We start from the raw sequence: 27,996 nt of genomic DNA, 5'->3' as shown, positions 1-27,996 counted from the left end.
CCGCGATCTCTTGCAACTGCTCTGTTCGATCAGACACCACCACGTCTTTCTCGTGTCACTCTCGACAAATTCTTCGGCGTCCCGTGCTCTCTAAGGGAAAATTTTCCTGCATATCTGTCTTCTCATGCCGGATTTCCGGCTCTCCATGGCCGTATTTCCTGCCAGAGCTCCTCTGTTGCACCTTCAGTCTCTTCTTCCGTTGGTGGGAAAGGTCCTTTTTTTGTCCTTTATCGAGATTCTTTAGTTTTTCTCAAATTTAAGTTCTCTTCTGTGCAACTTGTTACTGTGCTAGCGTTGTCAGCATCATTTATCCAGCATCCCCATTCTTGTTGTTTGAGATAAATCGAATTGAAATGAAGTGTATATGCTCTAGATGTAGCATAAAATGAGGTTACCTGCTTCGACTCTCAGAGATTAAAGAGGAGAAGACATCCTAATCTTATTGCTAGTGTCTGCATTTATATGAGTAAGCTTCAACATCTGCTATTTGAGTTCAAAGAGTTAAGATTTGGTAACAATCACAAATTTTTATGAGAAATGATCACAATTCATCTCCCGAGTTCCGTGTTTACATGTATTATAAGGCAGGGTATTGGATGGAAACGTGAACCCAGAACTACTAGATTGTGTTTTCGAAGCTCTACGTAATCTGTATACTTTTGGTGCACGAGTTAGAGTATGAACCATTCATTCATGGTGAAAGCTTAGATCTGGCATTGGTGCATGTTTATTAGACCAGTAAGCTAATGTAGCTTAGGTGCATGTTCATTAGATCAGTAAGCTAATGTAGCTTGATGTTGATTCGCTACATCATTTGGTGGGTAGTAGAAAGCAACAGTGTCAAAGAGAGCATTCTTTTGGGTACTGATTACTGAAAAATATTATTGGCCAGAATCATCTCAATAGCATGAATCTGACCAATTATCATTATATTTGGAATTGCTAGAAAGGTATGACCAGAAGTACAGATGAAAGGTGTTTGATCAAACGGCTGTGATATCTAATGATAATTGGGACTAGTAGAAAGCAGCAGTGTCAAAGAGAGCATTCTTTTGGGTACTGATTACTGAAAAATATTATCGGCCAGAATCATCTCAATGGCATGAATCTAACCATCTAAAACATTCTATTTATATTTGGAATTGCTAGAAGGATATGATCAGAAGTACAGAAGAAAGAAGTTAGATCAAACAGCTGTGATTTCTAATGATAATTAGGGCTAGTTAAATGGTTTGTCCAAATACCATATATGTAGCCATATTTTATTTGCTCTATATTGAGAGTCCACTTTCATTCCTTTTAAAAAGGAGGGAATGCTCCTTTTGATGGTGGATTACAAAGCCACATCATCCATGTCATCATCAGAAGTTTAAGGTTTTCTCAAATATCAACAATGCCAGTTTGTTATCCACCATCAAATGGAGCATTCTGTCCTTGAAAGGAGCCAAAGCTTTTTCATTATTGATGACTTTGGATGATATCTCCGTGCCAATGTATAAGCAGATCCATATTTAAATACATGCCCCATCCCTGGACCTATAACCCTGTCTGCACTACATCTATTGTCATGTAATTGGTATTGCTGCCTCTAATGCATCACCTAGTTTCCTCAAATAAAAATGTCTACTTCTATGACTATTAAAAGTGCCTATACTTGACTTTTGTTGGAGTTTTCTCTATTCAGTATTATTGGTACAACTATAGATGCAACCATCCACAATAAGATCCTTATGAAAAATCAATTCCGTGTGAACCTAACAAATGATTGACTAGATTTAGTTTTGATGCTTGTGTTTCCATTTCAGCAAAAACAGATATCAAGGACTTTCTGCATATAAGCGACTTTGACAAAGCCACTATTCTGAAGATCCTCAATCAAGCCAGTGAGATCAAAGCTTTGCTGAAATCAGGGGAATGGATATTTCTCCCATTTAAAGGGAAGACAATGGAAATGATCTTTGCAAAGCCATCCATGAGAACTCGGGTTTCATTTGAGACAGGGTTCTTTTGTTAGGTGGCCATGCCATATATTTGGGACCAGATGATATCCAGATGGGTAAGCGAGAGGAAACACGTGATGTTGCTCGTACATTATTATGGCCCGTGTGTTTGCTCATCAGGTATGATGGTGAGTCTGTTGTGTAGTGACCATTCTCTTTTACACTTTGTCTAATGTATTTATATGCAAGTGGATTCCTTGTCTTGTCAACCTGCCTATCCAGTGCTTGTCCAGCAAATTACAGTAATACATGCTTTGTCAAGATCAATAATTTGATGAGATTGAGATTTTAGTCAACTTTGAGGAATTGCATTTGTACAAGCTCTTGTTGACTAATATACCATAGGTTGTGATGTACATCTGATTATTTCTTTAGTTTAATAACAATGGTGAACAAATGATCTTTCAGCATTCATAAGAAAAAGAGATATTTTTTTATCAGCAACTCAAGAAATTTTATTAAGACTTAAACAAAAAGAGAATACAACAAGAAGTTGTTGGGAGAAAAACCCTTTACAACAAAAAGATCCTCCACCCTATTAACATTGAGCCCAAAACAAATGATGTCTATATACTCCTTAGCTAATCCATCCGCCAAACCATTAGCAAACCTCTGAATCCATCTTACATGAATTTGCAATTGTCTTGACAGCAACTTGAACCTCCTGAATTCGTTTCTGAATTTCCATAATACCTCTTCTTTTTTCAACCAATCAATGACTATTTTCGAGTCCCCTTCAACAATCAGCCTTGTAATTCCCAAATCCTTAGCTTTTTGCTCCCCAACAATAGCAGCCATGAATTCATCTCTCACTAATCACCCTGATCATAAGAAAAAGTACCTTTCAACTTGGCAGTGCTATGTTACATGGACTTCTTAAAACCCAAGGAAACCTACTGTTTACATACTAATACCTACACAACTCACACATTCATGAGGGAATCATCTCCAAGCAGAGCCCATAACATGTAGCTAAGAAATCACAAATTCTTAAGCTAAATTTTAGGAATGAATTGTAAGTTTGTAATCTCTTATGTAATCTGTAGCTGTTCAAGACTGCTATCAGTCTTGATCACTAAAAAGTTTCAGATTCGATGAGAAGAGAAAGTGAAGAAGAAGTAGAAGAAAGAGTGGTGAGAGAGCAATAGAACACAGATTTTGAGGAGAAGAACAGAATGCCAATCTTCTGCCGCCGCCACTTTAATTTAATATATATATGTTATGCTAGTTACATGAAAGGACATATCTGCCCTTGGTGTTTACATCATAACTGCTAAAACATAACAAACAATATAAAACTGAAAAATAAATAGCAACTAGGAATAACAAAATAACAAATTGACCACAACTGTGACTAGATACATTCTACCCTACGAACAGAGTGGGACCACAACTGTGGGGCCTATATCAATGTTCTCTACACTCCCCCTCAAGTTGGGAGTATATGTTCATCATTCCCAACTTGGATAGATCCGCTTCTAGCTTCTTTCTTGATACAACTTTAGTGAGGATATCTGCTAGTTGCATACTGGATGTGATGTAAGGGAGGCATACTTCTTCAGATGAGACCCTCTCTTGTACAAAGTGGCGGTCAACTTCAATGTGTTTGGTTCTGTCATGCTGTACTGGATTATGTGCTATATTAATGGCGGCTTGATTATCACAGTACAGCATCAGGGGCTTCTCATACTCAATACCCAACTCCTCAAGTAGAGATCTTAGCCATAGGATTTCAGCCACTCCGTTGGCCATGGACCTATATTCTGCTTCAGCTCTTGACCGGGAGACAACACTTTGTTTCTTACTTCTCCAAGAGACAAGATTTCCTCCCACAAGGGCACAATATCCTGAGGTAGACCTTCTGTCATCAACACTCCCAGCCCAATCAGCATTCGTATAGACCTCCACCTTCATGTGATTGTTGTTCTTGAATAGTATACCACTACCTGGGCATCTCTTCAAGTAGGCTAAGATTCTTTCTGCCGCAAGAAGATGTGCGGTTCTAGGAGAATGCATGTACTGACTGACAACACTAACAGCATAAGTAATATCTGGCCGAGTGAGGCAGAGATATAGGATCTTTCCTACCAATTGTTGGAATATAACTTTGTCTTCAAGAAGCTCCCCACTCTCGGCACTAATCCTGTGGTTCTGTTCAATTGGTGTATCTGCAGGCTTGATACCTAATTTTCCAGTTTCTGCCAACAGGTCTAGGACATATTTCCTCTGAGAAATAAAGATCCCCTGTTTGGATCTAGCAACCTCAATACCCAAAAAATATCGGAGTACACCAAGGTCCTTCACCTCAAATTCTTGATGAAGAAGCTGTTTAAGAGACTCAATCTCATGGCTATCATTCCTTGTGACCACAATATCATCAACATATACTGCCAGTAATGTCAAAGAGGACTCCACCCTCTCGATGAATAGGACATGATCTGACTGGGCCTGTACATAACCAAACTTCACAAGAGCTAGTTTGAATCTATCGAACCAAGCCCTAGGTGACTGTTTCAAACCATACAAAGCCTTGTTGAGCCGGTAGACCTTCTTACATATTTCTGCATCATAGAATCCAGGAGGCAAGCGCATGTAAACTTCTTCCTGCAGATCTCCATTCAGAAAGGCATTTTTCACATCCATTTGGTATAAAGGCCAAGTGTGACTTGCTGCAAGGGACAATAGGACTCGAATAGTAGTCATCTTGGCTACCGATGCAAAGGTCTCCAAGTAATCTATGCCATAAGTCTGTGTAAACCCTCTTGCAACTAACCGAGCTTTATACTTCTCAATAGATTCATCTACATTATGCTTCACCGTAAATACCCATCTGCATCCAACTGGTTTTTTTCCTTTGGGCAAATCAACTACCTCCCAGGTGTTGCTTTTGAACAAGGCATCCATCTCAACTTGCATTGCATCTTTCCATTCAAGGACGGATAGGGCTTCTTGCACTGTTCTTGGAATAGGGACATTGGAAATGGAACTAAGGTAGGACCTATAGGTAGGAGATAGGCGATCATAGGATAAAAAATGGGAAATACAGTGGGTTGTGGATGTGGTACAATGTCGTTTCCCTTTACGGACTGCAATCGGAAGGTCAAGATCATCTGTAGGGGAAGTCTCTGTGGGCTCTAGGACTGTAGTATCTGGACCTAGAGCTGCAGATGAGATTGGAGTTGGCCTGGACTGCTGATGATCATGATCAACCTGCATGCACCGCCTGTGATAAACCCGCAACTCCTGATCCCTCTGACCACCCTCACCATTGCAGCTCTCCCTTAACTCCTGATCCCTCTAACTACCCTCACCATTGTAGCTCTCATCACCCAATGGAATAGGTAAAGGAACTGCCCCACTCTCATTGCTCTCCCCCTGAAGACAAGAACTCAAACCCCCACACTCACTGCTCTCCCCTTGAGGGGAAACCCGAGGATAATAGGGTGTTCCCTCAAAGAAAGTGACATCAATGGAGACAAACTTCCTCCCAGAGACAGGATCATAGCAGCAATAACCCTTTTGAGTTTGTGCATAACCAAGGAAGATGCATTTGGAAGCTTTGGGTTTGAACTTGGAGTGATGAGGTCCGAGAAGCTAAACAAAGCAAGTACAACCGAATGTCTTAAGAGGAATTGAAAACAAGTCCTCACGTGGGTGTAGAAGGGAAAAAGGAGATCGCATATCAAGGACCTTGGAAGGAACTCGATTAATAAGGTATACCGTCGTGAAGATAGCATCACCCCAGAAGCGAATAGGAACATTGGAAGTAAACATGAGGCTTCTAGCCACTTCCAAAATGTGCCTATTCTTCCTTTCGGCAACTCCATTCTGCTGAGGTGTATGAGGGCAAGAGCTCTGGTGGATAACCCCATGATGAAGAAGATAAGATGTCAATGATTTAGCAAAGTATTTCTTTGCGTTATCAGATCTGAGAACTTTGATCTTGGCGTCAAACTGGGTTAGGATCATTTGGTGAAAATTTTGATTCAGGGAAGGTACCTCATCTCGTGAACGCATGAGATAAACCCAAGAAAAACGGGTATGGTCATCAACAAATAACAAAAAATATCTGTACCCACCCATGGAAGGGATATGATAAGGCCCCCAAACGTCAATATGCACAATATCAAAAGAATTATCACTCCTTTTATTACTCAATAAATAAGGCTTTCTACAATGCTTAGCAAACTCACAGCTTTAACACTGTAACTAAGACAACTCAATAGACTCAAATAAAGCAGGAAACAGACTCTGTAAAGATCGAAAAGACAAATGACCTAATCGGTTATGCCAAAACATAACCGGACTCACACTCTGAGAAACAAAAGACATCTTCTCAACTGACTCTCCCTGACAGAACCGCTCCCCGAGCGGATAGATCCCATTCGCCTCACGGCCAGTCCCAATCACCTTCTACGTCTCCAAGTCCTGAAAAACACATCGGTTAGGAAAGAAGGTTACTGAGCAGTTCATATGCTTGGTGATATTACTGACTGAAAGAAGGTTAGTATCAAGCTTAGGAACATGCAAGACAGATGACAGGAAGATAGTATCTAAAAGCTTGATGTCACCCTTCCCAAAAATAGGAACTAGGGAGCCATTAGCAATAGATACCTTATCCCTACCAGAAGACAAATGGTAAGTAGTAAACAATGAAGGCAAGCTAGTCATGTGATCAGATGCACCTAAGTTATTACCCAATAAGGTTCAGTAGTACTTGGAGTTGAGGCATGATAGGCTGAAGCTCGAGTACCTAAATGGGCGAAGGCAGATGTGGCAGGGGCTGATGGAGGTTACGGTGGCTGAGCTGAATTTCCAACTTCCTTTTCTATCTGTATTAGGGCAGCCCGAACTGTAGCTAAGGTCTCCAAAGATGTTCCTTTTGTGCCAGACGAGGATGTTGAATCAGTGTTCACGGCTACATGAGCAGTGCCCTTCTTGTTTCTCAACTTCGCAGGAACCAAGTGAGGATGTTGTTTCCAACATGTCTCTTTTGTATGTTTGGGCTTCTTACAATATTCACATGCCACATCCTTCTTGTCTTCCTTCCTCCTGTCCTTCTCTAAATCACCCCCTGATTCGGGTGTAACCACTATAAAGGCTGGTGTGGGTGGCTGAGGTTGCATCATAACCTTCCTTCTGGTCTCTTCACTGTGTACAAATGAGTATGCCTGAGAGAGAGTCACACTGTGTCTAGTCAAAATCTGTTGCCAGACAATATCATAATCTGAATTTAAGCCTGCCAGAAACTCAAATACCCGGTTTGTCTCAACCTGCTTTCTATATATCTGTGCATCTCTGGGACTCTCCCACTCAAGAGTCTCTAAGTGATCAATCTCACGCCACAGGGATTGCAAAGTAGAGAAATATACTGAAACCAGTCTCTCTCCTTGTCTAAGATTTTTCACTTCACATTTCAATTAATATGCTCTGACAACATTAAGGGGTTGGGAATAAGTTTCTTTCATAACATCCCATATCTCCTTAGCTGTCTTTTCCCACAAATAATTCCGGCTAATATGAGGCTGCATAGAATTACATAGCCATGCCATAACCAAGTAGTTTTCTTGCATCCACTTGGTATATGTCGGGTCTCCCTTGGGAGGTTCTTTCATGTCTCCCAAGAGGTACCCTAATTTACCTCTTCCACCAATAGCCATCATGGCTGATTGGGCCCATTCCAAATAGTTTGATCCATCAAACTTTACGGTCGTAATCTGACCACCCATCAAACAGCACTTGAACTACCAATCTCAATCAAAACGATATAGGCCTGATCTGTATTCTCAGTGTAAGTGCACAAAACTGAGATAATTCTGATCTGAAACTAACTAGCCAACACAGTAGTAGCTGTCCGTAGAGCTCTAACCCCTTGGGACTCTGAGAACAGCTTAAAAAAATGTGATATGCTTGCAGTAGGGTTTAATCAGTCCTTAAGTAAGCAATTCAGTTGCACAACCCAAACAGAACTGTATAGATAGGCTTGCAGTAGGGTTAATAAGAAACCCTAGAATCTGATCAGACCTACCAATAAACTTAAGGGTAGCTCTAGGTAGATCACAGGGTTCAGTCAAACACTAGGGCTTGCCACAAGATCACTTTCAAACCCTAGAGTAGAGAGAAACACAGTTGAGACAGTTCAGTCCAGGGTTTGCTGTAAAACCCTAGTGAATTGAAGAGAGAAAAACCTAGAATGGTTCGGTCTTCCCCTCCAGATAGGTCCAACCTATCTTCTTTGATAGAACTTCTCTTAGAAAGTAAATAACTTACAAGGAAAATTTGTTCGCTGCCTTCTAGGGTTACCCAAACCCTAGTCTTCTCTGATCCTTCCTGACCACCACCACTTTGCAACCCTAGCAAGTTTCCAATAGCTGCTAGCACCTCTGGCAATCTCCAAGAATCAGTCTACGAACTCCTCCTTTTCAGCTTCCAATCCTAGGAGATTCTCATGTGGTCGGCTGATATTAGGCTCACATGAGAAACCCTAACTTGGCTCTGATACCATGTAGGTGTTCAAGACTGCTATCAGTCTTGATCACTAAGAAGTTTCAGATTCGATGAGAAGAGAAAGTGAAGAAGAAGTAGAAGAAAGAGTGGTGAGAGAGCAGTAGAACACAGATTTTGAGGAGAAGAACAGAATGTCAATCTTCTGCTGCCACCACTTTAATTTAATATATATATGTTATGCTAGTTACATGAAAGGACATATCTGCCCTTGGTGTTTACATCATAACTGCTAACACATAACAAACAATATAAAACTGAAAAATAAATAGCAACTAGGAATAACAGAATAACAAATTGACCACAGCTGTGGTTAGATACATTCTACCCTACGGACAGAGTGGGACCACGGCTGTGGGGCCCACATCAATGTTCTCTACATAATCAGTATAGTCAATTTTCTTTAATAACAGTTCAATTAATTAACTAAAACTTATGTAATTGTTGAATGTTGTTTGCATTGATTTATGCTTCTATATTTAATTTGTGTTAATGTCCATCAATTATTGAATGATTAATGTGATACTAAAACATATTATAAAACATGAGAATGAAGAACATAATTGCCAGATCTTGGAATCCTATTTCTCAAGTTGATAACCTTGTACATATCAGATTCTTAAAGTCATATCAGTATCAACTTAACATTGCCTGTCTATTTTGCTGAAGCATCTTGTAAACTTGTTTCTTATGATGGAGCTCTCCTATTCTTAATGTTTTTTATGTTTAATTTTACTTAGGATAAGGCAATGAACTAAAATGGACTTAAACATGCTAGAGGTCATTACTGTTATTATTTTATGTTCAATTTCACCATAACAAGACAAAGGAGTACACAATACAGAAGGGGTGTTGGGAGAAAGTCAAGAAATACAAGGTTAAAGTGACATCAATTGTTAGGGAACTGGGGAGCCAACAAAAGGGAATAAGGGTATATTCTAGAATGAAAAAGGAAGAGGCCACATCAGCAACAACCTAACTAATTGAACAACTGAACCAAGTTGTGAAGTTGACAGCAGTCTGTTAATTGGTTGAGGAATTAGTCACATGTAATAAGAATCAGTACAAAAGAAAATATGTACAGAACTGAGAATAATGAAGAAGTGTGGATCTCTTTCTATTACCTCTCCCTCTCTTTCATTCTTGAAGGAGGCAGCTCCACGTTGAAGAGGAGGGACCTGAGTTGGGGCAGCAACCCCAACATCAATATGCCAATGTACACCCTCTGAACCCCAGGTTTTACCAATATGCGGTGTCATTTCCTTCTCTACAAGGGAAAGGTGCTCAGTGAAAGTTCTAGGACTTTATTTCCCTAATCACATGGGCCAGTCTCCAAACGTGTGCTCCTCTCATTCCTCAACAGTGCATGGAGCACACCTTTTGAGTCTCCTTTTACAATTACCTTGGTGAAACTAAACTCTTCCATGTTCCCCAGCCCTTGGAGGAAAATAAAATCCTTCTTATAAGCTATAGGGTTCCATATCTACATCATACCTGTTTTCTGTATCAGATAGTTGATGCTCATATTCATGTTCCAAACACCCTGTACCTGTTTTAGGTTTACATAGATAAAAGGTTTCTTTTGACCTAATTAGTGTATGACTTGCCTCTTACAATGGATTAGTCCCTAAATGTTCAACTTGCCATTTACTCCCCAGTTATTGCATTCCTTGATCTCCTACAGTTGGTGAAATTAAACTCTTCCATGAGTCCCAACCTATGGTGAGACTTCCATATTTTATCAGGTTTGAAGGTTACCTTCTGTTCAGTCAATTCTTCTTACCACAGGTTGCCTAGGGCTGTAATGAAGCCAAGCTGTCTCAGCTAATTCGTACAAGCCAAGCTTGAGGTTGAAATTTAGCTCATTTGGCTAAATGAGACTGAGAACAATTAGCATAGATACCATAAGACATATGATGTTTGATGTATTATACATATAATTTTTGTTCTTTTTTTCTTTTAATGTATATCAATTATGGACCTTAGAACATGGGAAATGGTCCTAAACTCCTAATACCAAACAAAAAAGGCCAAGCCTGAGATTTGCTAGATGAACCTGAGCCAACCCTGTGCAGGGCTGCACCCACCCTGACCCAAACCCAAGTTTGCACAGATTGGGCTTGGATTTTTTGGCTTTCGTCTGGACTTGGGCCTGAAAACTGAGGCTTCATGTTATGGGCCCGCACGTAGGATCTCGTCACGGGTTGGTCTACGAGGAGAAAGCCTTGCTTTCCCTTGTGCCTTCCCTTGCGTGCAGACCCTATTGCGGAAAACTGAATGGGTGATTTGTCCAAGAGACCACCCGAACTCTCCGAATAGGTGATTTGTCCAAGAGACCACCTGAACTGTCCTTACTCCTCTCTTGACTGGAAACTGAATACATTTACTTCAATTCGTAGCTCCTTAAATAGGAGATTACAGAAGGAAATTCCTTGTTGGATTTGGCTAGGCTAGGGTAATCCAACTCAAACTAAAACTCCTAATTACCTACTCCTAATGGTAACACAACTCTTACTTAAGAAGAAATAAGATAAGGATAAGGGATAAGGAATAAGGAATGGTGAAGCTGGCGGCGAGTTGGTGAGCAGAGCTGATGTGGTAGGATAAGTGTGGACCCACCCTGATGAGCTGTCATGTGGGCCCCGCTGTACTGCTGCTGCCGGGCGGTGCGCGCGTCTTGCAGTGCTGCTGCCGTGAGGTGCGTGCTGCTGTCTAGTGCTGCTGCCGTGCGGTGCGTGTTGCGCACTGCCAGGCGGTGCATGCGGCGCGTTGCCGGGCTGCTGTGCGGCGCTGCCGGGCGGTGCGTGCTGCTGTGCGGCCCGATGTGTGTGCTGCCGCCTATGACTGCGCTGCAGTGCGCTGCCGGGCGGTGTGTCCATAACACTTCACCTGAACTTTGGTCTGGCTTGGGTTAAGGACTAAGGGTAGCCTAAGCCTGGTCCAGCACAACCCAAGCCCACTTACCTTCTATAATATATTTATCCCATGCATGTATGTCCATTGTGTATTTATGCATCGTATATATGTCCTAGGTAATATGATCAACCTAGAACCACACTCATGCACAATATGTTCGTGAATGTGTGCGTGTTGTGTAGAAGTGCATAACATGAGCACGAAATCCTTAAAACCCCACAAACCTGCCTAATTCTGCTTGAGCCTGCCCAGATTGACTTGTATTGGGCTTAGCCTGATAAGAGCTCAGGCTGGCCAACCTGGGCTTTGATCTTGGGTTGGTCCAGATCTTAGGGTTGGACCTGGGTTGGCCTTAAACCAGACCCAACCAACTCAAGTTACAGCCCTAACACTGTGCTCAAGTATTAGCTCAAAACCTGAGCTGAGTGAGCTGGTCGAAGTTTGGCTCAGCTATGTTCATTCCTTCTTTACACCCATAGTGGTATGTATTCTGATATTCTCAACTGGGCACCTTAAAATCTTTTGATTGTTAGGGTCTATGGTTATTCAACATATTAAAATTGCCATTAGGAGGACATGGTGGCATGTGGTTAGTCCCAGGCTTTACTAAAATCTGGATCAATTAAATTAGGGAATATATGAAAAATAAAAACCTCATTAACCACATGCTGATCAGGAAAAAATAAGAACCTCATTATACCTCATAGTAGAAATCTGCTGAATTAAAAAATATGAAAGTAGTTTCTTGAAGAGAGAAGGAAGAGAGGAGAAGAAGAGAAGAAGAGAAGTTGAGAGAAAAGAGAGAAATAATCTGGCCGCCCCCTTCACTTATTATTTATACTAAAATAATAGAACAGTACAAAGACAACTATGCCCTTATAGGGCAGCAAAACATAAAACAGCATATATAACACTCAAAAAACATAATAAAATTTGGACTCACATAACTACTGTGGTCCCCACCTATCTAACAACTAACATAAAACATCTACTCAGAAAAACATCATAAAACTAATTAATCTTCAACACTCATAAAGCTTACTCTTCTAAATATCCTTCTAGACTTCCATACAACTCCATGTTCTCTGGGTTACCCAGTCATTTTGCATTCTGAGCAAATGGATTAACATACATTTGCATTTTCTCCCTTCTAGGACAGGTTTTAGTACTGATTTATGACAATAAAACCTCATGGGAGTCAAAACTATTGCTAGTATTGTGGGGAATCCAGACTTAGATTCTTTTTATGTATGATAAATCTATATGCTCCTATTTTCTTACTAAAAGTATCACAGGAACTAGGGATGAGTTGAACATATACTTTTTTTTGACAAAGGAATTATATATGATGAAACCCATAATTATTAGTCAGAAAGTGTCTTAAAAGAAAAGGAGTACACCTATGTATTAATTTGTTATTATAAACAGGGATATATATTGTCATTTTCATGGTTGTGCCAAAAGATATTATTGTAACAGAAAACATGGGCAAGGGCTTCAAACCAACTGACTTGGCGAAACACCAAAAAATGATTGGAGTTGTGTAAGTTATAGGGCTTGCATTCTTGCACTCAGAGTGCTTCATAATTTCATACAACTGAAACCTTTACAACTGAATCAAAATGTTATATTTTACCAAGACCTATAAAAAATGATACTTTTTTCCAAGTGCCAAGAACCATTCTGACATATATTCTGTCTTAAGCCACTTATGTTATCATTTTTTCTTTCCTGTAGTTCCACCTTTCATGGAAGAAGACACTTATGTTGTTTTAAATTCAATTTTATTTACATGCTACGAATGTTGCAGGACATCCTTGATCTGGCTAAATATGCTACTGTGCCTGTAATTAATGGGCTGACAGACTATAATCACCCTTGCCAAATTATAGCAGATGCACTCACCATAATGGAGTATATTGGTCAGCTGGAGGGAACCAAGGTTAGACTTTTTTTTTGTTCTTTTTTCTGTTTGGTTATCTAATTTTTAAGTTGCACTCCTTGGTGGGGTGGGGGTTATTCATGCCCAAATCTAGATTCTGGTTCATGGAAACATTCAGGTTGTCTATGTTGGAGATGGAAACAGCATTGTACATTCATGGCTCTTGATGGCATCAGTGATTCCTTTCCATTTTTTCTGTTCCTGCCCCAAGGGCTTCGAGCCTGACCAGAAAACGATTGAGAAGGCCCGAAGTGCTGGAATCAGCAAAATTGAGATAACTAATGATCCTAAAGAAGCCGTTAGAGGAGCTGATGTTATCTAGTCTGATGTGTGGGCCAGCATGGGTCAAAAGGACGAGGCTGCATATCGTCATCAAGTCTTCCAGGGATTTCAGGTACAATTCTTATAATTTTCCTGATTACATTAGATGATTGACCTTTTATATTTAAAGGGTGATGAGTATATCGAATCACAGGAACGCCTGACATACCTGCCCCTCGTTATTAGAGTTGTGCCCAAAAGCTCTGAATATAAATAAGATCATAATAAGGTCCAACTAGGGTGCATTGATTTAAGATCAATGGGGAATTGGGTCAAATATGGAAATATGGAACCATTTGGTAGCGCACAGTAAATATACGATTATTTGAATACATGAGATTTATATAAATCCACGTTTTTTTCATTTTTAACTATTTATTGATGAAATTTAGATTTCTAAAACATTTTTCAATAGAATTTTGACAATGACCAAATACCCAAAATTAGTAACAACTATTTAGTGGATCAGATCAGGAACCATCTGAGTCTCTGATGGGAAGATCTGAAGCTGATAATGCGCATGGTAGGAACTCCGTCTGCATAAGGTGACTTTTAGTCTTGACAATTTTTGATGGTTAGGCACCGGACTAGTTTTGGAAATTTGGTACAAAGTACAAACCAGATAGTTATGCTAGTTGGTCCCATTCATTAAACAAATGCTTTATAGGATTTAGGATTATTACACACTTCTGATCCTTGACTCCTTGTAGGATATTACCAAATGGTGGTTGCATAAACCGCTGAAGACCCATTTTCTGACCTGTAACTGTTGTTTGTAATGGAAGAATAGAGGACATCGAGAAATGATAATGATAAATCGATAGTCTGAAAAATACATTCCATCCGTTTCATAGATGGGCACCAGGTGGCTGTGGGCCAAATTTTGTTTTTATGCTTAAGCACGTGAACTATTCTTGCAGGTGGACGAAGCCCTTATGGAACTAGGAGGCCAGAAGGCTTATTTTATGCATTGCCTACCAGCAGGAGGCGTGGAGGTCACTGATGGGATCAACAGGCTGAGAATCGGATGAATCATGCTTCACATGCTTGGCTTATGATTTATGACCATTGCAGTTAGCTTGGCAATGGTGTGAACCGTGTGACAATCCCCCACCACAAATTTGTGTCGAGCCAATCATGATGGGGTCTTTAGACAGATGCAATGGAATGTTAAAAGATTGTAGGTTAATTGCAATTTGAATGGAAGGTAAAACTCTTTTAGGAACTAATTATGTATTCTTTTGTTGTGAGCCTTTTGTTACGAGTCTTGAAGCACATCCAGGTAGAGCGGAGCGGTCTGAAAACTGAAAAGAAAGCAGTAATCGTGCCTACTACCTAGCTGCTCCTCTATCACTAAGCCTTTCACTCTTAGTGTCAAAAAAATAAACGTTTTACTTCTGAACTTCACAAATGGATGTACAGAAATGACAGCACGTGCACGCTCGACAGAATGGAGATGAATTGCTTCCACAGCACAATTACCGCTCTTCTGAATTAAATTTGTTCCATGCCTCCTGCCATGATGCCAAGTATTTTGGTTATGAACGGATTTAGAGTTACGAATATCCAGCGAAAAACAACAGAAAAGTAGTACAATACAAAGCAAAACCCTTGATTTTGTATTATTTTATATATATATATATATATGTAATTTTGTACATAAACATATGCAAGTTGAAGGATTTTCAAGTTAAGGTATTTATGCCTTACACACAAGCATGTATAGCAAAAGAATAGACGGAAAAATACACCACTAATGCAGAATTCTGAATTCCAATGTAGTCCTATAACAATTCAAAATATTAAACAGTCATTCTCTCAAAATAAAACAAAGTGGTACATTTTTGTCAGAAAGCGTACATTTTGACTTTGTTCACTTCCACTTGCAGCCCTAAAATATATTTTGTTGTTACTGTGTCCCCCACAGCCCCACTAACTCAAATTCGTAATCAATGTCATCCCACATATTTTAATATTTTAAGAGTGGAAGCTTGAGCCTAGCCTCGTAAAATGCAGGAATCTTACAATACCACACTACCTTTGTTTAAATAACACAGGTCCTATTTTTTAACCTCTAATCCAATTTATAAACTTTGAAATTAGTATTTTAAATATCAATAAAATTTATATTTGTTTTCTTAAATGCTTGGTTCTTCCATTTCCCGAAATTATCAACGTAAATCCCAGTAATTCACAATTTACATAAATTACTTCAAGCTTAGATTCAGTGTTAGTAAGTATTATTTTATTTTATTTTTTGATCAAGGGGGATTATTGAATGTATTTGCAGGATTTGTGAGAGTTATATGTATCCATGACCATCCAGTTATTTCTATCATATCCGTGTACCCAAAACTAGCTAACTTGAGAGAATTATCCGTTGAGATTTCAGCTGGGTTGGCTAATCAAACTTTTATCTATCAATCAACGCATCACAAAAGTGGCATACTTTCAAAAAGTAAAATGAGTAATTTATCCAAAAAAAAAAAAGCCGTGTACCCAAAACTAGCTAACTTGAGAGAATTATCCGTTGAGGTTTCAGCTGGGTTGGCTAATCAAACTTTTATTTATCAATCAACGCATCACAAAAATAGCATACTTTCAACAAGTAAAATGAGTGTAACTTATCCAAAAAAAGCAACTAAAAAGTGTACAACTTATCTCTAGATTTCTTCTTGTCCATGTCCATGCTTATAAAAAAAAGTTGAAGTCCGATAATTATTAAATGAATGTAATCAGGATCATCATATAGGATTAGGGCAGATCCCAAGCATGGGTATTGATTGATTCTCATATATTACATAATTAAGATTTCCCTAGTGTGTCACAGTTTAAGTAATCGATATTGCTCGCTTTGGCTCCATAAAAAACTTAAAGATTTGCTACTTTTTATTTGGTCATAAAAGATTTCCGTTACAAACTAAAGAGTGCAGGATATAAAGTCCAAACAGAAGCAGGAATATTGGATAAAACCAAACAGAAACAGAAAGTAGATTAGTAGATCAAAACATTTCTAGTCCCAGATTTGTCCACGCTCATCATGGACAAGTCTAAGATTACTGGAGATGTGACAGTTAAGATTTAACACATGTAAGATATTTTTCTTAATAAAAAATAAATAAAAAGCTAAGATGCTCTAACACAAATCTGGATACTATTCATAATATAACCCAGTAGGAAAATTTTGTGGCTCTGCACAAGGGAGTGATGTCATGGAGCATTTGAGAGGAGAGATCACTTGTAAGTTATTTAACTATAAGATAATGTCATCGAATAGCAAGGAGTCCAGACATTTTCTCAGTTGATGATGATGTCAGACAATTGCAATCGGTATCCACTTCTAGTTGGGTTTGGTTTAAGATTCTGATACCACTATTCTCACTGTACAGGTGAAAGGTGATCCAGAAGTGGTTCTTGGCTAAATGTCCCCACTCTTTTACTGGTCCTCATTCACTTAATCACCTTATTAGCTAGGCTAGATGGCTATGCTGCGAACATTTCCAGCTGCCAACTCCAGTAGTTCTATCATAGTTGTCAAAGGCAATGCCTAGGCAACAAGGCACCCTTGGAGACTCACCTCACTTAAACGCCAAGCAGTTTTGTATGTTGTGTAATAAAATACTTTTATATTTTTAATTTTTTGAAATTATAATTATAAAATAGGCATTATAAAGCTAAATTATTCATTATGTGTGTTTATCTACTAATTTCTTTTTATTGTTTTTTATTTTGTCTAATTTCTTCCTCCACCTTTTTTTTTTTCTTTTTGTCTTATAACAAAAATAGGGCTTCAGCCCCTATATTTTTTGAATTTGTTTTTGTTTCTTCCTTCTCTTCTCATGAATATGTTGATTTCAATACCTTTAACATGAACTTTATACTTTTCTTATGGAAATTATGGATAATAATTAAGGAAATATGGTTATGGAACCTAGGGAACTACCCTAGGATAAATATTTTTTACTTAAAAAGAATTCATCGCCTAGGTGACTAGGCGACAAGGTGCCCCCCTGTCCCTAGCCTTGCCTTGGTGCCTTGAGAACTATGAGTTCTATGTCCAATTTGGTTTTCAAAATTCCATATGAAACAAACAATGGTCATGCCAGATAAAAGGGAAACTTGGGCAGTCAAACTCTGGGACAAGACAAGCCTGAATCTAAGTGAACAAGGTCTAACCCAAACCCAACCCAAGAATAACTAGGACTTCCTCAGGTTAAAGACAATCTGTATCGGGGTTTATCTGGGCTAGTTTTATATAGAATGCTGACAGTTATAGGTTGGAATTTTTACCATATTTGTATGTGTGATCTTTGGGGGAGAGCTACCCCCGTGCTGTGTATCCCTTTTTCCTTGTCAAAAAAAAAGAAGGAAAGAAAGAAAGAAAGAATGCTGCTAGTAGTAAAACATGATTTAATAAGGTTTGATAACAGGTCTTCTGAAGAAAATATGATACTCAGCATCTGATAACATTCTACCAGAAAAAAAAAAGCATTTGATAACATTCCAATTTAGCACATATTCTCTTCCCAGAATACCAGAAGCATTATGAAGCATTGCCTCAACTACTGTGTTTATTTGAACAAATTCCTTTTTGAAAAGAAGGTGCACTTCAAAAAGGCCCTGATTAATAATCAAAAGAAACTTCAAAAGATTAGTACCTATACAATTCAGTATATTAGATTTATCACCGTAGAATGGTCAGCTATTCTTTCTCATTAGGAGTTTGTCTTACCAAAAAACATATATGGTTAAGTTACCATCCTTAGACACAATCAGGTAGAGCTTGCCAGGACCCCAAGCCAATCCAGCTCAACCCCAACCTCAAATCAGTAAAAATAAAATGCTGAACCTAAGTTGGATTGGGTCAGGTGTGCTCAAGTTTTTTTTATTTTTTTGGCAAACAGGTGTGCTCAAGTTGGACCAACCTAAGTCGCACCCTTAAAATTTGATGCAAATTGAAGTACATAAGGCCACGAGGGCAATAGGAAGTCCACGGATCTAGAATGGCATAAGGAAAAGATAATGACAACATTTTAACAAAAGATAAGGGCAGCACTGGGACTATGCCACCATTTTTTTTTTTTGCAATATAAGAGAAGAAAATCTACATCTCTAGATAAATTTAAAACCATGCAGATTACTATATCATGACTATGCATTATCAGTGCTGATGAATTTATTTCTAGATAATTTTTGAGTGCAATCATGATTAGTGAAATAGGAAGCCAGTGATGCACCTTTAGAAGATCAAAGACCTTCTCGCATATGTACTTCTGCTGAATGCTTGCACCCCTTTGCTGCAACTTGTCAGGATGAACACAAAGAGTGGCTTTCCTGTAAGCTTTCTTTACCGCTGCAGCTGTTATAACTTCTGTTAATGGAATCGGCTGCCAACCACTATCAGGTCCAAGGATCTGTCGGCAAATCAAATCAATTTAAAATAATAATGATTGATTTGCCATCTTTTCATTAAAAGTCATATTGAACAATAATGTGAAAAGACATAGGATAATCAAAAGAGAAGGGGGCAAAAAGGGAGCAATATCCAGCTAAACATCACAATTAGCATAACAAAAATCTATTACAGAATATCTGTGGTAATTAAGAACAGGTGAGATACTTTTTAACCATTCAGAAAGATGACAAAATCTTTTTTAGTAACATAATAATCAAATACATTTTTAACAGATGAACTATTATTATCCAATAAACTTGGAATATTGCATTCTGTCATTGTTTCTTGATATTAATATAACAGGGCCATTGACCACATCATTTAGCAATGCACTTATGCCTAAAATACATAATACTTAAGGATGAATCATTCATGTAATACAGTATTGAAGACACTTATTTTCATTATCCAGACCATTCATATGTTAGACTACTTCTTTTAATGGTTGTAGCCTAAAGTTTGCACTTACGGCTCATCAAGAAATGGATGTGCAATCAATGAAGCAATATGCATTTGAGTAATTAGAAGATTCAGCTGGTGGAATCTGTAGGCAACGAGGCCCAAAAAAGCAATGTAAGTCCTCAGTAGATCATTAAATACACTTGTGGGCATCACTTATTGAAGATAACAATGCAATTATACCAGTAGATGATTTAACATTCCGATAAGAACAAAATGCCTTAACAGTAGTAGTTAATCAAACCAGGATGCAAAATAAAAGGCATAGAGTTGCTGAAAGATTGAATATACATATTGCAGTGTAGAAAGTAGTGCACGCAAATTCCCTTCTTTCCCATTGGACCACCTTTTGACATCAGCACCCAGGGTTTCTGCTAGCCTCTGCAACCAGAATAAGAATCAGGTACAACAATCCAAGCTTAGTCAGTACCATCCTCTCAACAATTTGGTCTTCTATAAAAACAAGCAAGAAAATCTCTAGATTATATAAGCAAAATATTTACATGTCTCTCTGCTTGCTCTCTCTGAGCGAGAAGGTCGCGCATGTTTTTCTCTGCTAGAGCTTTTGCCTGAAATAGGAAAATTGAAAAAAAAAAGAAAAGAACGGATTTATCTTGTTTCAGTTCAAACACCCCCCTCTCCCCCCCCTCCCCCCCCAAACTAAACACAAGCATGGCACATACCGCACGTTCAACTGTCCGTTGATGCCTTTCTAACCTAGCTTTACATCTCTGAGCTGATTCAACTTCTGCTCCTTGAAATTTCTCAGCTGCATGGGAAGCTTCATAGTAGAACAGAAACATAGTTTAGAACTTTAGATTAACCTAAAAAGGAAATGCAGCAAAATTCTCTAAATGGACATCAAGTCATCGATGCAACATTCTGCAAAAAAAAAAAAAAAATCTATATATCTGTGTGTATGTGTATGAATGTATGTATATATACAGTTATGTACCATCATGATTTGATAAATTTGGATATCTTGAACTACTGAAGGAACTTGAGCTTTGAAATTGTGGGTCCCGCAGTTCCTGCATTTGGACATATAGTCACCATGCAGCTGAAAAATATGCACCTCGAATAAAAGTAGAGAATGGTACTAGATAACTAAAAACTAATCATACTCACAGAGGAAGAAGTACTTTGCTTTATCCCACCATCTGTGGGGGTAGTAGAAAACTTATCAGAAGCAGATCGTTCCATGCGTTCTCTTGCCTCCATAAGAGCTCTCTCAGCCATTGCTTTCTCAGCAGCACGTTCCCGAGCCTCTGCAGTTGCTCTCTCCACTGCAGCACGCTTTAACCTAAGTTTGGCTTCCATGGAAGCCTTCTCAGCTAATGACCTCTCCCGAGCCTCTGCAGAAGCCTTCTCTAGTCTTTCTCGAGCCTCTGCCATTGCTCTTTGCCGAGCTTCAGCTGTTGCTCTCTCCACGGCAGCCCTTTCTGCTCTTTCACGAGCATCAGCAAAAGCCCTTTCACGAGCTTCACGGGTTGCTCTTTCAACAGCCATCCTATCTTTTTCTCTTTCTCTTTCCCTCTCCCTCTCTTCTTCTATTTTTCTTAGTTGCTCTTTTTCCTGATCTATTTCTGTTTGCATCTTATCTTCTTTCTCCTTTGTTTCTATTGTAATGGTCTCACTATAGCACCTCCTTTTCTCCGCAGCATAGCTTGTATTAGCTTCCTGAGCTACTCTTGGCATGTTTTCTTTCTCTTCTAAAACACTTCTCCTATTCTCATCCCACTCATTGACTGTCTGAGCAAGTCTTTCTTTTCTCTCAAAGTTTTCCTGATTACAGTCAACCTGATATTTTCTGTTAGATTCCTCTTTTTTATCTTGACCAACATCTGCTTCACACGCTCGTGATTTCTTCTCATTATCATCTAGTGGAAAGACCCATGTTGCATCTTTTATCATGTTTCCATTTGCTTCATGTGCACTGGCAGTCTGAGATGCTTTATTATATTTATCATTTTGATCTTGACCAACATCCTCTTCAGATGATCCAAATTTCTTCTCATTATCATCTAACTGAAGGGGCTCTATGGCATCCTCCATTTTGTTTTGATTTATTTCATGTGCATTGGCAGATTCAGTTATGTGAGATCCTTTCAACCTTACCTTTTCATCTTGTCCATTTGCCATAAGAGTTGCTGCCCATTCCTTCCCCTTCTTTTCATGTCCGCAAGCATCTCTAGCTGAATCTTTTATGACTTCCTCTTTATCTGCTTCCAATTTCCTACTCATTTCATATCTGCAGGTTTCTTGGGTTGCCTCTAAATTTGTTTCTATGCCATCAGGATTAGAAATCTCACTCACTAACTTCTGATTCATCTCCTTGTGTTTATGAGCTTTCTCACCAGCTTTTAGTTTCTTCTCATTTTCTTCCCACTCGCAAGAATTATTTTGTCTTCTTTCATTTTCTACTTGCTCAGAAGATTCCTTCTGCCTCTTTTCATCTTCATCCAGCACACAACCCTCTCTCCGTCTCTTTTCATTTTCTACCTTGTTACGAGCCTCTTTCGGTCTCTTTTCATTTTCTACCTTGTTACGAGCCTCTTTCGGTCTCTTTTCAATTTCCTCCTGTTCACAAGTCTCTTTCAATCTCCTTTCACTTTTTTCCCTTTCAAAAGCCTCTTTTAATCTCCTTTCATTGTCTTCCCTCTCATGACTCTCTTTCAATCTCTTCTCGTTTTCTTCCCTCTCAAGAACCTCTTTCAATCCCCTCTCTCTTTCTTCCCATTCACAGGCTTCCTTCATTTTCTTCTCATTTTCTTCCCTCTCACAAGCTTCTTTCAATTTCCTCTCATTTTCTTCCTCCTCAAGAGCCTCTTTCAATCTCCTCTCATTTTCTTCCTTCTCAAGAGCCTCTTTCAATCTTCTCTCTTGTTCTTCCCTTTCAAAGGTTTCTTCCAATTTCCTCTCATTTTCTTCCCCCCTACAAGCCTCTTTCACTGTCCTTTCATTTTCCTCTCTCCTATGAGCCTCTTCCATTTTCTTCTCATTTTCTTCACTTCCACAGGCATCTTTCAAGCTCATCATCTCCTTTTCTTCTCTTTGATGAGTCTCTTGCATTTTCCTTTCCTTTTCTTCTCTTTCATGAGCCTCTCTCAACCTCTTTTCATTCTCTTCTCTCTTAAGAGTCTCTCTCACTCTCCTCTCATTTTCTTCCCTCTCAAAAGCCTCCTCCAATTTCTTTTCATTTTCTTCCCTCTCACGAGCCTCCTCCAATTTCTTTTCATTTTCTTCCCTCTCTTTAGCCTCTTTCAATCTCCTCTCATTTTCCTCTCTCTCCCAAGCCTCTTTCAATCTATTCTCAAGATCCTCCTTCTCACAAGCCTCTATCAATCTCCTTTCGTTTTCTTCCCTCTCACGAGCCTCATACTGTTTCTTCTTATTTTCTTCTTGTTCATGAGCCTCTTTCAGTCTTTTCTTATTTTCTTCCATCTCACAAGCTTCTTTTAGCGTCCTCTCAAGTTCTTCCTGCACATGAACTTGTTTTTGGTTCTTCTCACATCCTTCCTTCTCAAGATTTTTTTTTAGGTTTTTTTCACTTCTTTCCTGCTCAAGAACCTCTTTATGTTCCTTCTCATTTCCTTCCCATTCACAAATCTTTTGAGCCTCCTTTAGTTGCTTCTCATGGTCATCCTGTCTGCATACCTCCTTAGCTGTTTTCATCTTCCTATTACTTTGCCCCTGTTCTTGAGCTCCCCAATCTGCTTCAGAAGCTAATCTCAAGTTATCTGTTGTTACAAATTCATAGAATTGTTTCTCTTCTTTCCATCTACCTGTTCCATCTTTCTGATTGCTAGATCCTGGAATTGATCTTGATTCCCTCATGTACTTTTGCTCTATAGATTCTTTAGGTAGATTTACTTTCCCCTTCTCTCCTAGATCAGGAACTACCTTGGTGGCCCTCATGACTTTTTGCCCTTCCTCCCTAGAAACTCCTTTAATCCCACCATGCTCTCTTTCATATTTTTTCTGAGTTTTCTCTTCTTTGAATATGTGGGCCTCATGAGCAGCTTTACCTTCTCTCTTTTCTTTATTCTTTAAGTCATCTTTCAACCCCAGCTTCATCCGCCCTTGAAGACCATCCCTGTTTCTCTCCATTGATTCTTTTGCACTTTTTAGTCGTGCTTGAGCTTTCTCCATTGCTTCTTTCATAGCAGCTGCAGAGGCTGCAGCTGCTGAACACACTTCTTCCTCTACATTAAAGAAATGTAGTGAGCTGTTGCCAGCAGCGCCTTCAAGATCACAATTTTCAGAAGTTTTAAGGTTGGGTGGCATCTTGTTAGCCAATTTAGGTGGTGGTCTTGATGGTGGCGGTACATGGGAGGGCTGTGTCCTAAGGTTGATTTCAGAGACAGTTAAAAACACCTCACTAGGATTAGACCTGTTCCTGCCAGATCCTTGTTGAGGTTTGAAGTCATTCAGACACATCATTGGTTCAATACTATATGTAGTGGGCTGTGACATGGTTTTCCTCAAACTTTTTCTTTCCAGTATTCTTGCACTGACATCCAAGTTGAAACTGAGATCATCACTTGCCCGGGATGGTGGCTTCTCACTGTCAGATCCATGCAAATGGGCACTTTCATCAACTACATATGTAAACCCAGGAACATCTGGGAGTTGGGTTGTGTCTACTGTCCCACTTGTCCCATCTTCAATTTTCTGATTAGCTTTATTAAATGAAACATTTAACTGCTTCACACAATTAAATGAGTGATTAAAGGTTCCATTTGACAACACTTTGTTGTTTTCTGAACAAGAAATATCTCCATTTGACCCTTCTGAAGGAGACCCGGTTTCAGCAGGTGTCCTACACAAGCAATGGAAATGGGGAAAAACAATATTAGATCAAACATTAAATCCAAAATATTCTAAAAAAAGGAAAAAGAAAAGGATCCTTGGTATCAATGTATCATAAAGGACCTGGGAAAATTAACAAAAAGAAAAGTAATAGTGATATAAAACCAGTGACCTTGAGGCTGAGTGATAATTCAGTGGATGATCAGAGATAGGCTAATTCTTATCTTTGGGGGATAATACAGCAGAGGCATGTATGCTGCTTCAAGACTTCAAAATTGAAAATTAACTGGCTTAGGAAAGCTAATGTTGTTAACAAAGATGATTCCACAAATGCTATTACTTGAACAACCTCTTGGAAACTTCTTCGCATTGTATACAATATTCAGGAATTTGCCTGTTAAAAAGACAATTGTCCCGGTTCCTAAGCTGACTAATGAAATGTGGACATTTTCACAAAAGGGTGAGTACAGACTCTTTCTTATGTATTTTGATTTAATTGAAATTTTGTTTGGTATCACTATAAAGCTTCTCTGCAGCTGTATATCCATTTATTCTATTTTTCCTTCTTTTTCCAAATAGATATACTTTTTTTTGAGAAAACAAATAGGTATACTCCACTTTATTAATAAAAACATATAATGATGATAATAAAAGAATAAATAAATTAGGAACCAAAAGTAAGATATTCAACAGAAGCATACAAAAGTAACCTTTTACCATTTTACACAGAAAAAAATAATAAGTTATAGTTGTTTTTTTCAGGAATGAAGTACTGTCTCTCCACCATATCATCAGGGTCATCTAAAGTATGATTTATAGGCATATCTACAATTTGAACACACCATAAAGGCACAAATATATTTCATTAAGGTTTTTGGGCAGCATTGGGTGATTCCAAGTGATATGAAACTCCTAGTCCATGAATGGCTAGTGAAGAGCATTAGTAGGAGACACCATATCCTTAGAAATCTTTCTTTTTTATCAATTTTTGACAGATGACAAAAAAGAATTTTAGTTAAAATAATCAAAGAAGAACAAATATAAGGCAATTATAGAGTACAGATATTTATCAAAAAAAAAAAAACTATAGAGTACAGATTAGGTAATGAAGTTTATAAATCTTAAGGTTCGCCAACTCCTATGCATCGCATATCTTGTATACACCATGCTGCTTGCACATGGAAGCTGAAAACAATGAAAATGGCAGCAGAAACAAAGAAGGCCATTCCCCATGTTGGGCCCATCTATCTAGTGTCTTGGGAGAGGTGGACTGGATATGGACCTACTTTTTGCATTTTTCTGAGCAAATTGATCACTCTCAGACTTGAACCCATATTCCCATCCTTGTTAGCCCAATATTTTACCATTACACGAAGCAATAACCCCTTGGGAAGCAGCAACAAAAAGTACAAAATTCATCAGATGTTGGGCCCATGGCACTCTTATTAGGAGTTAAAAAGGGTGTAAGTGTTTCTTATTGTAATTGTGCAGGCATTTGATATTTCCTATTTTATAAATCTAAGTCTAATGTTACTTAGGAATTAGGCCATTGTTAACAAATATTAATATTAATATTTATAATAACATAAATATTAATATTAACTAAGGAAAATATTAATATTATTCTAATAAGGCAAATACACTATGATTCTTGAGGTTGTGTACATAACAGTTAGTTTTTGGATGTAAATAATATCATAACTAATTGTGGGCATGAAATTGTAGATTTGTATCTAAGGCTCAGTTTGGAAGGAGTACAAATGCAAATATGTAGAGTGCAAATCTATGTTTTTTGTATTATTTTGTATGTATTTGCACTGTATATATTTGTATTTGTACTCTTTCCAAACTGAGCCTAAATCTTTAGAGTGGAAATCCAGATTTGGCCAGATGTTTTCTTTTCCAATGCTCCCTAGCGTGTGATATATTAAATCTGAAGATATTTCACCTCAGAGCCTTGAATACAAATTCAGCCATATTGTTTCATGGATGCACTAAATTAATATCTCGTATACACATTCTTTGTTTATGTGTTAAGTTTTTTTCTTCACAACCAGAAGGGAAATAACTGTGCACCATGTTAAAATCCAGGATATTCAGGAGTCTTCACCCTTTTTACCTTTTTTGTCTTTCAGTTTTTCAGTGTGCCAGACGAGAGCAGAGCAGTTTCCATGAACAGAACAGAGTCCCCTTCCCCCAACACAACACATATACACACAAAGAAAAAAAAAAGCGAGAAAAATAAAGTAAATGAAAAACAAGAGAGCAAAAAAAATATAATTGCTTCCTACTTGACTGCACTTGGCGTGTCATTTTCCATAACGCGGGCACATGTTAATAAACCTCCAAGGAGCAAAATTTCCTCCACTAAGTCATTGTCTTTCCTTCACTAAATCGGTCCTATATAGTATCAAACCTATGATGGTTGGCCATGGTCCCACAAGCTTTCATGTTAATCTTTTAACTGGTTTAGAAGCCAATGGCTGACCCAAATTGTAACTACCAGCCTACCAGGCATGAATACTGTTCTTCGCGGAAGTCGGTTCAACTTGAAATTCCACCAACTACCGAGAACAACCAAGTAACAAATAAAGGCGCAAAAAAGAAGCCCAAGAACAAACATTTCTTCTCCAAAGTTCATCAACTAGTTTAGAGAACAGAAAAGAAAAAAAAGAAAAGAAAATGAAGCAAAGCCAGAACTCCCAGAGGAGAAAAGAACATACCAGACCTCCTCAGAGGAACTCTCGTCTCCTTTTGGCTCCATAAACAGTTCCTCGTAAGAATCAGCGAAAGCTACAAAATCGAACCCGCCAAAAATTTCCGAGTAATCGAACTTTGAGCTTCGAACATCGAAGGAGATATCACCTCCGTCGACAACAGGAAGATCTAGAACCGGAATCGAAGAACCACGAGAAGAATGAAAACTGCCGAAAATCTCGCTGTAGTCTTCTATCCGAGAAGTGAAAGTCGAAACTCCAAACTTGGGCGGACCACCAAAGACGTCATCGTAGACAGTATTAGCAGTGAAGCCATTTCCATTGGAAACTTTCTTCGAGAGAGTTACAGAGGCTTCACTCCTGTGCAGAGAACGTGAAAAATCCTCCATGGAAGCGAGCTCGCTAGGGTTTTTTTTTCTTTTTTGCTCTCTAGTGCAGACAGAAACAGAGAGAGAGAGTGAGAGAGAGAGAGAGAGAGAGAGAGAGAGAGAGCTCTGCGGAGTCAGAAAGGAGGAGCAGGACCAAAATCCAAAATGCGAAAAACAGAAGAGGAGTAGAGGACTTCGATTTTTTTATGCAAGAATAAAAAAACGGATAAAAATGCAGAGTAAATGTGGTCTTGCTGTATACCAGCTTTATAATAATAATCGGCGATCTTTCATCGACGACGGTACGTCAAAAGATCGGCTTCAAGGAAGAAGAATGGCCAACGAAACTGATAAGTGTGACAAATGACAAAAATAAGTTGTGAAGAAACACGACCTATTATTGGCCATCTTCACTTGCTTTCCAGTTCCCACCAAACTGTCCAAAGCCCAATGTAATCATTTTCTTATTTCTCTTGACCAACAACTCCATCGTAATTTATAG

General features: G+C 38.7%; 1 protein-coding gene and 1 pseudogene across 3 annotated transcripts; one reads left to right on the top strand and one right to left on the bottom strand.

Annotated features, from left to right (window-relative positions):
* Positions 1-14,936, top strand: LOC148877096 (ornithine transcarbamylase, chloroplastic-like; annotated as a pseudogene). The gene is made up of 5 exons (XR_016107001.1): positions 1-211; positions 1,806-2,120; positions 13,231-13,362; positions 13,481-13,756; positions 14,604-14,936. The product of XR_016107001.1 is annotated as an ornithine transcarbamylase, chloroplastic-like (transcript).
* Positions 14,900-27,965, bottom strand: LOC148877095 (uncharacterized). Of its 2 annotated transcripts, none has more exons than XR_016110936.1 (9): positions 27,133-27,962; positions 20,726-24,419; positions 20,553-20,628; positions 20,281-20,378; positions 20,101-20,166; positions 19,889-19,978; positions 19,608-19,682; positions 18,921-19,097; positions 14,900-15,197 (listed from the first exon to the last, which is right to left on the bottom strand). XR_016110936.1 is itself a non-coding variant. In XM_088981694.1 (9 exons), the coding sequence occupies exons 2-9, from the start codon at positions 27,513-27,515 to the stop codon at positions 15,162-15,164; spliced, it is 4,620 nt and encodes a 1,539-aa protein (XP_088837820.1). In that variant the 5' UTR covers positions 27,516-27,555; positions 27,757-27,965; the 3' UTR covers positions 14,900-15,161. The 2 variants fall into 2 exon arrangements, 1 of the variants encoding a protein (XP_088837820.1); XM_088981694.1 differs by lacking the exon at positions 19,608-19,682 and having other exon boundaries at positions 27,133-27,555; positions 27,757-27,965.
* Between the last annotated feature and the right edge of the window lie 31 nt (positions 27,966-27,996).

Source organism: Nelumbo lutea, chromosome 1 (assembly GCF_056320005.1).
Source record: "Nelumbo lutea isolate HS-2025 chromosome 1, American lotus-T2T, whole genome shotgun sequence".
In the NCBI taxonomy this organism is placed as follows: Eukaryota; Viridiplantae; Streptophyta; class Magnoliopsida; order Proteales; family Nelumbonaceae; genus Nelumbo; species Nelumbo lutea.
This window is presented reverse-complemented; position numbering and strand designations above follow the sequence as displayed.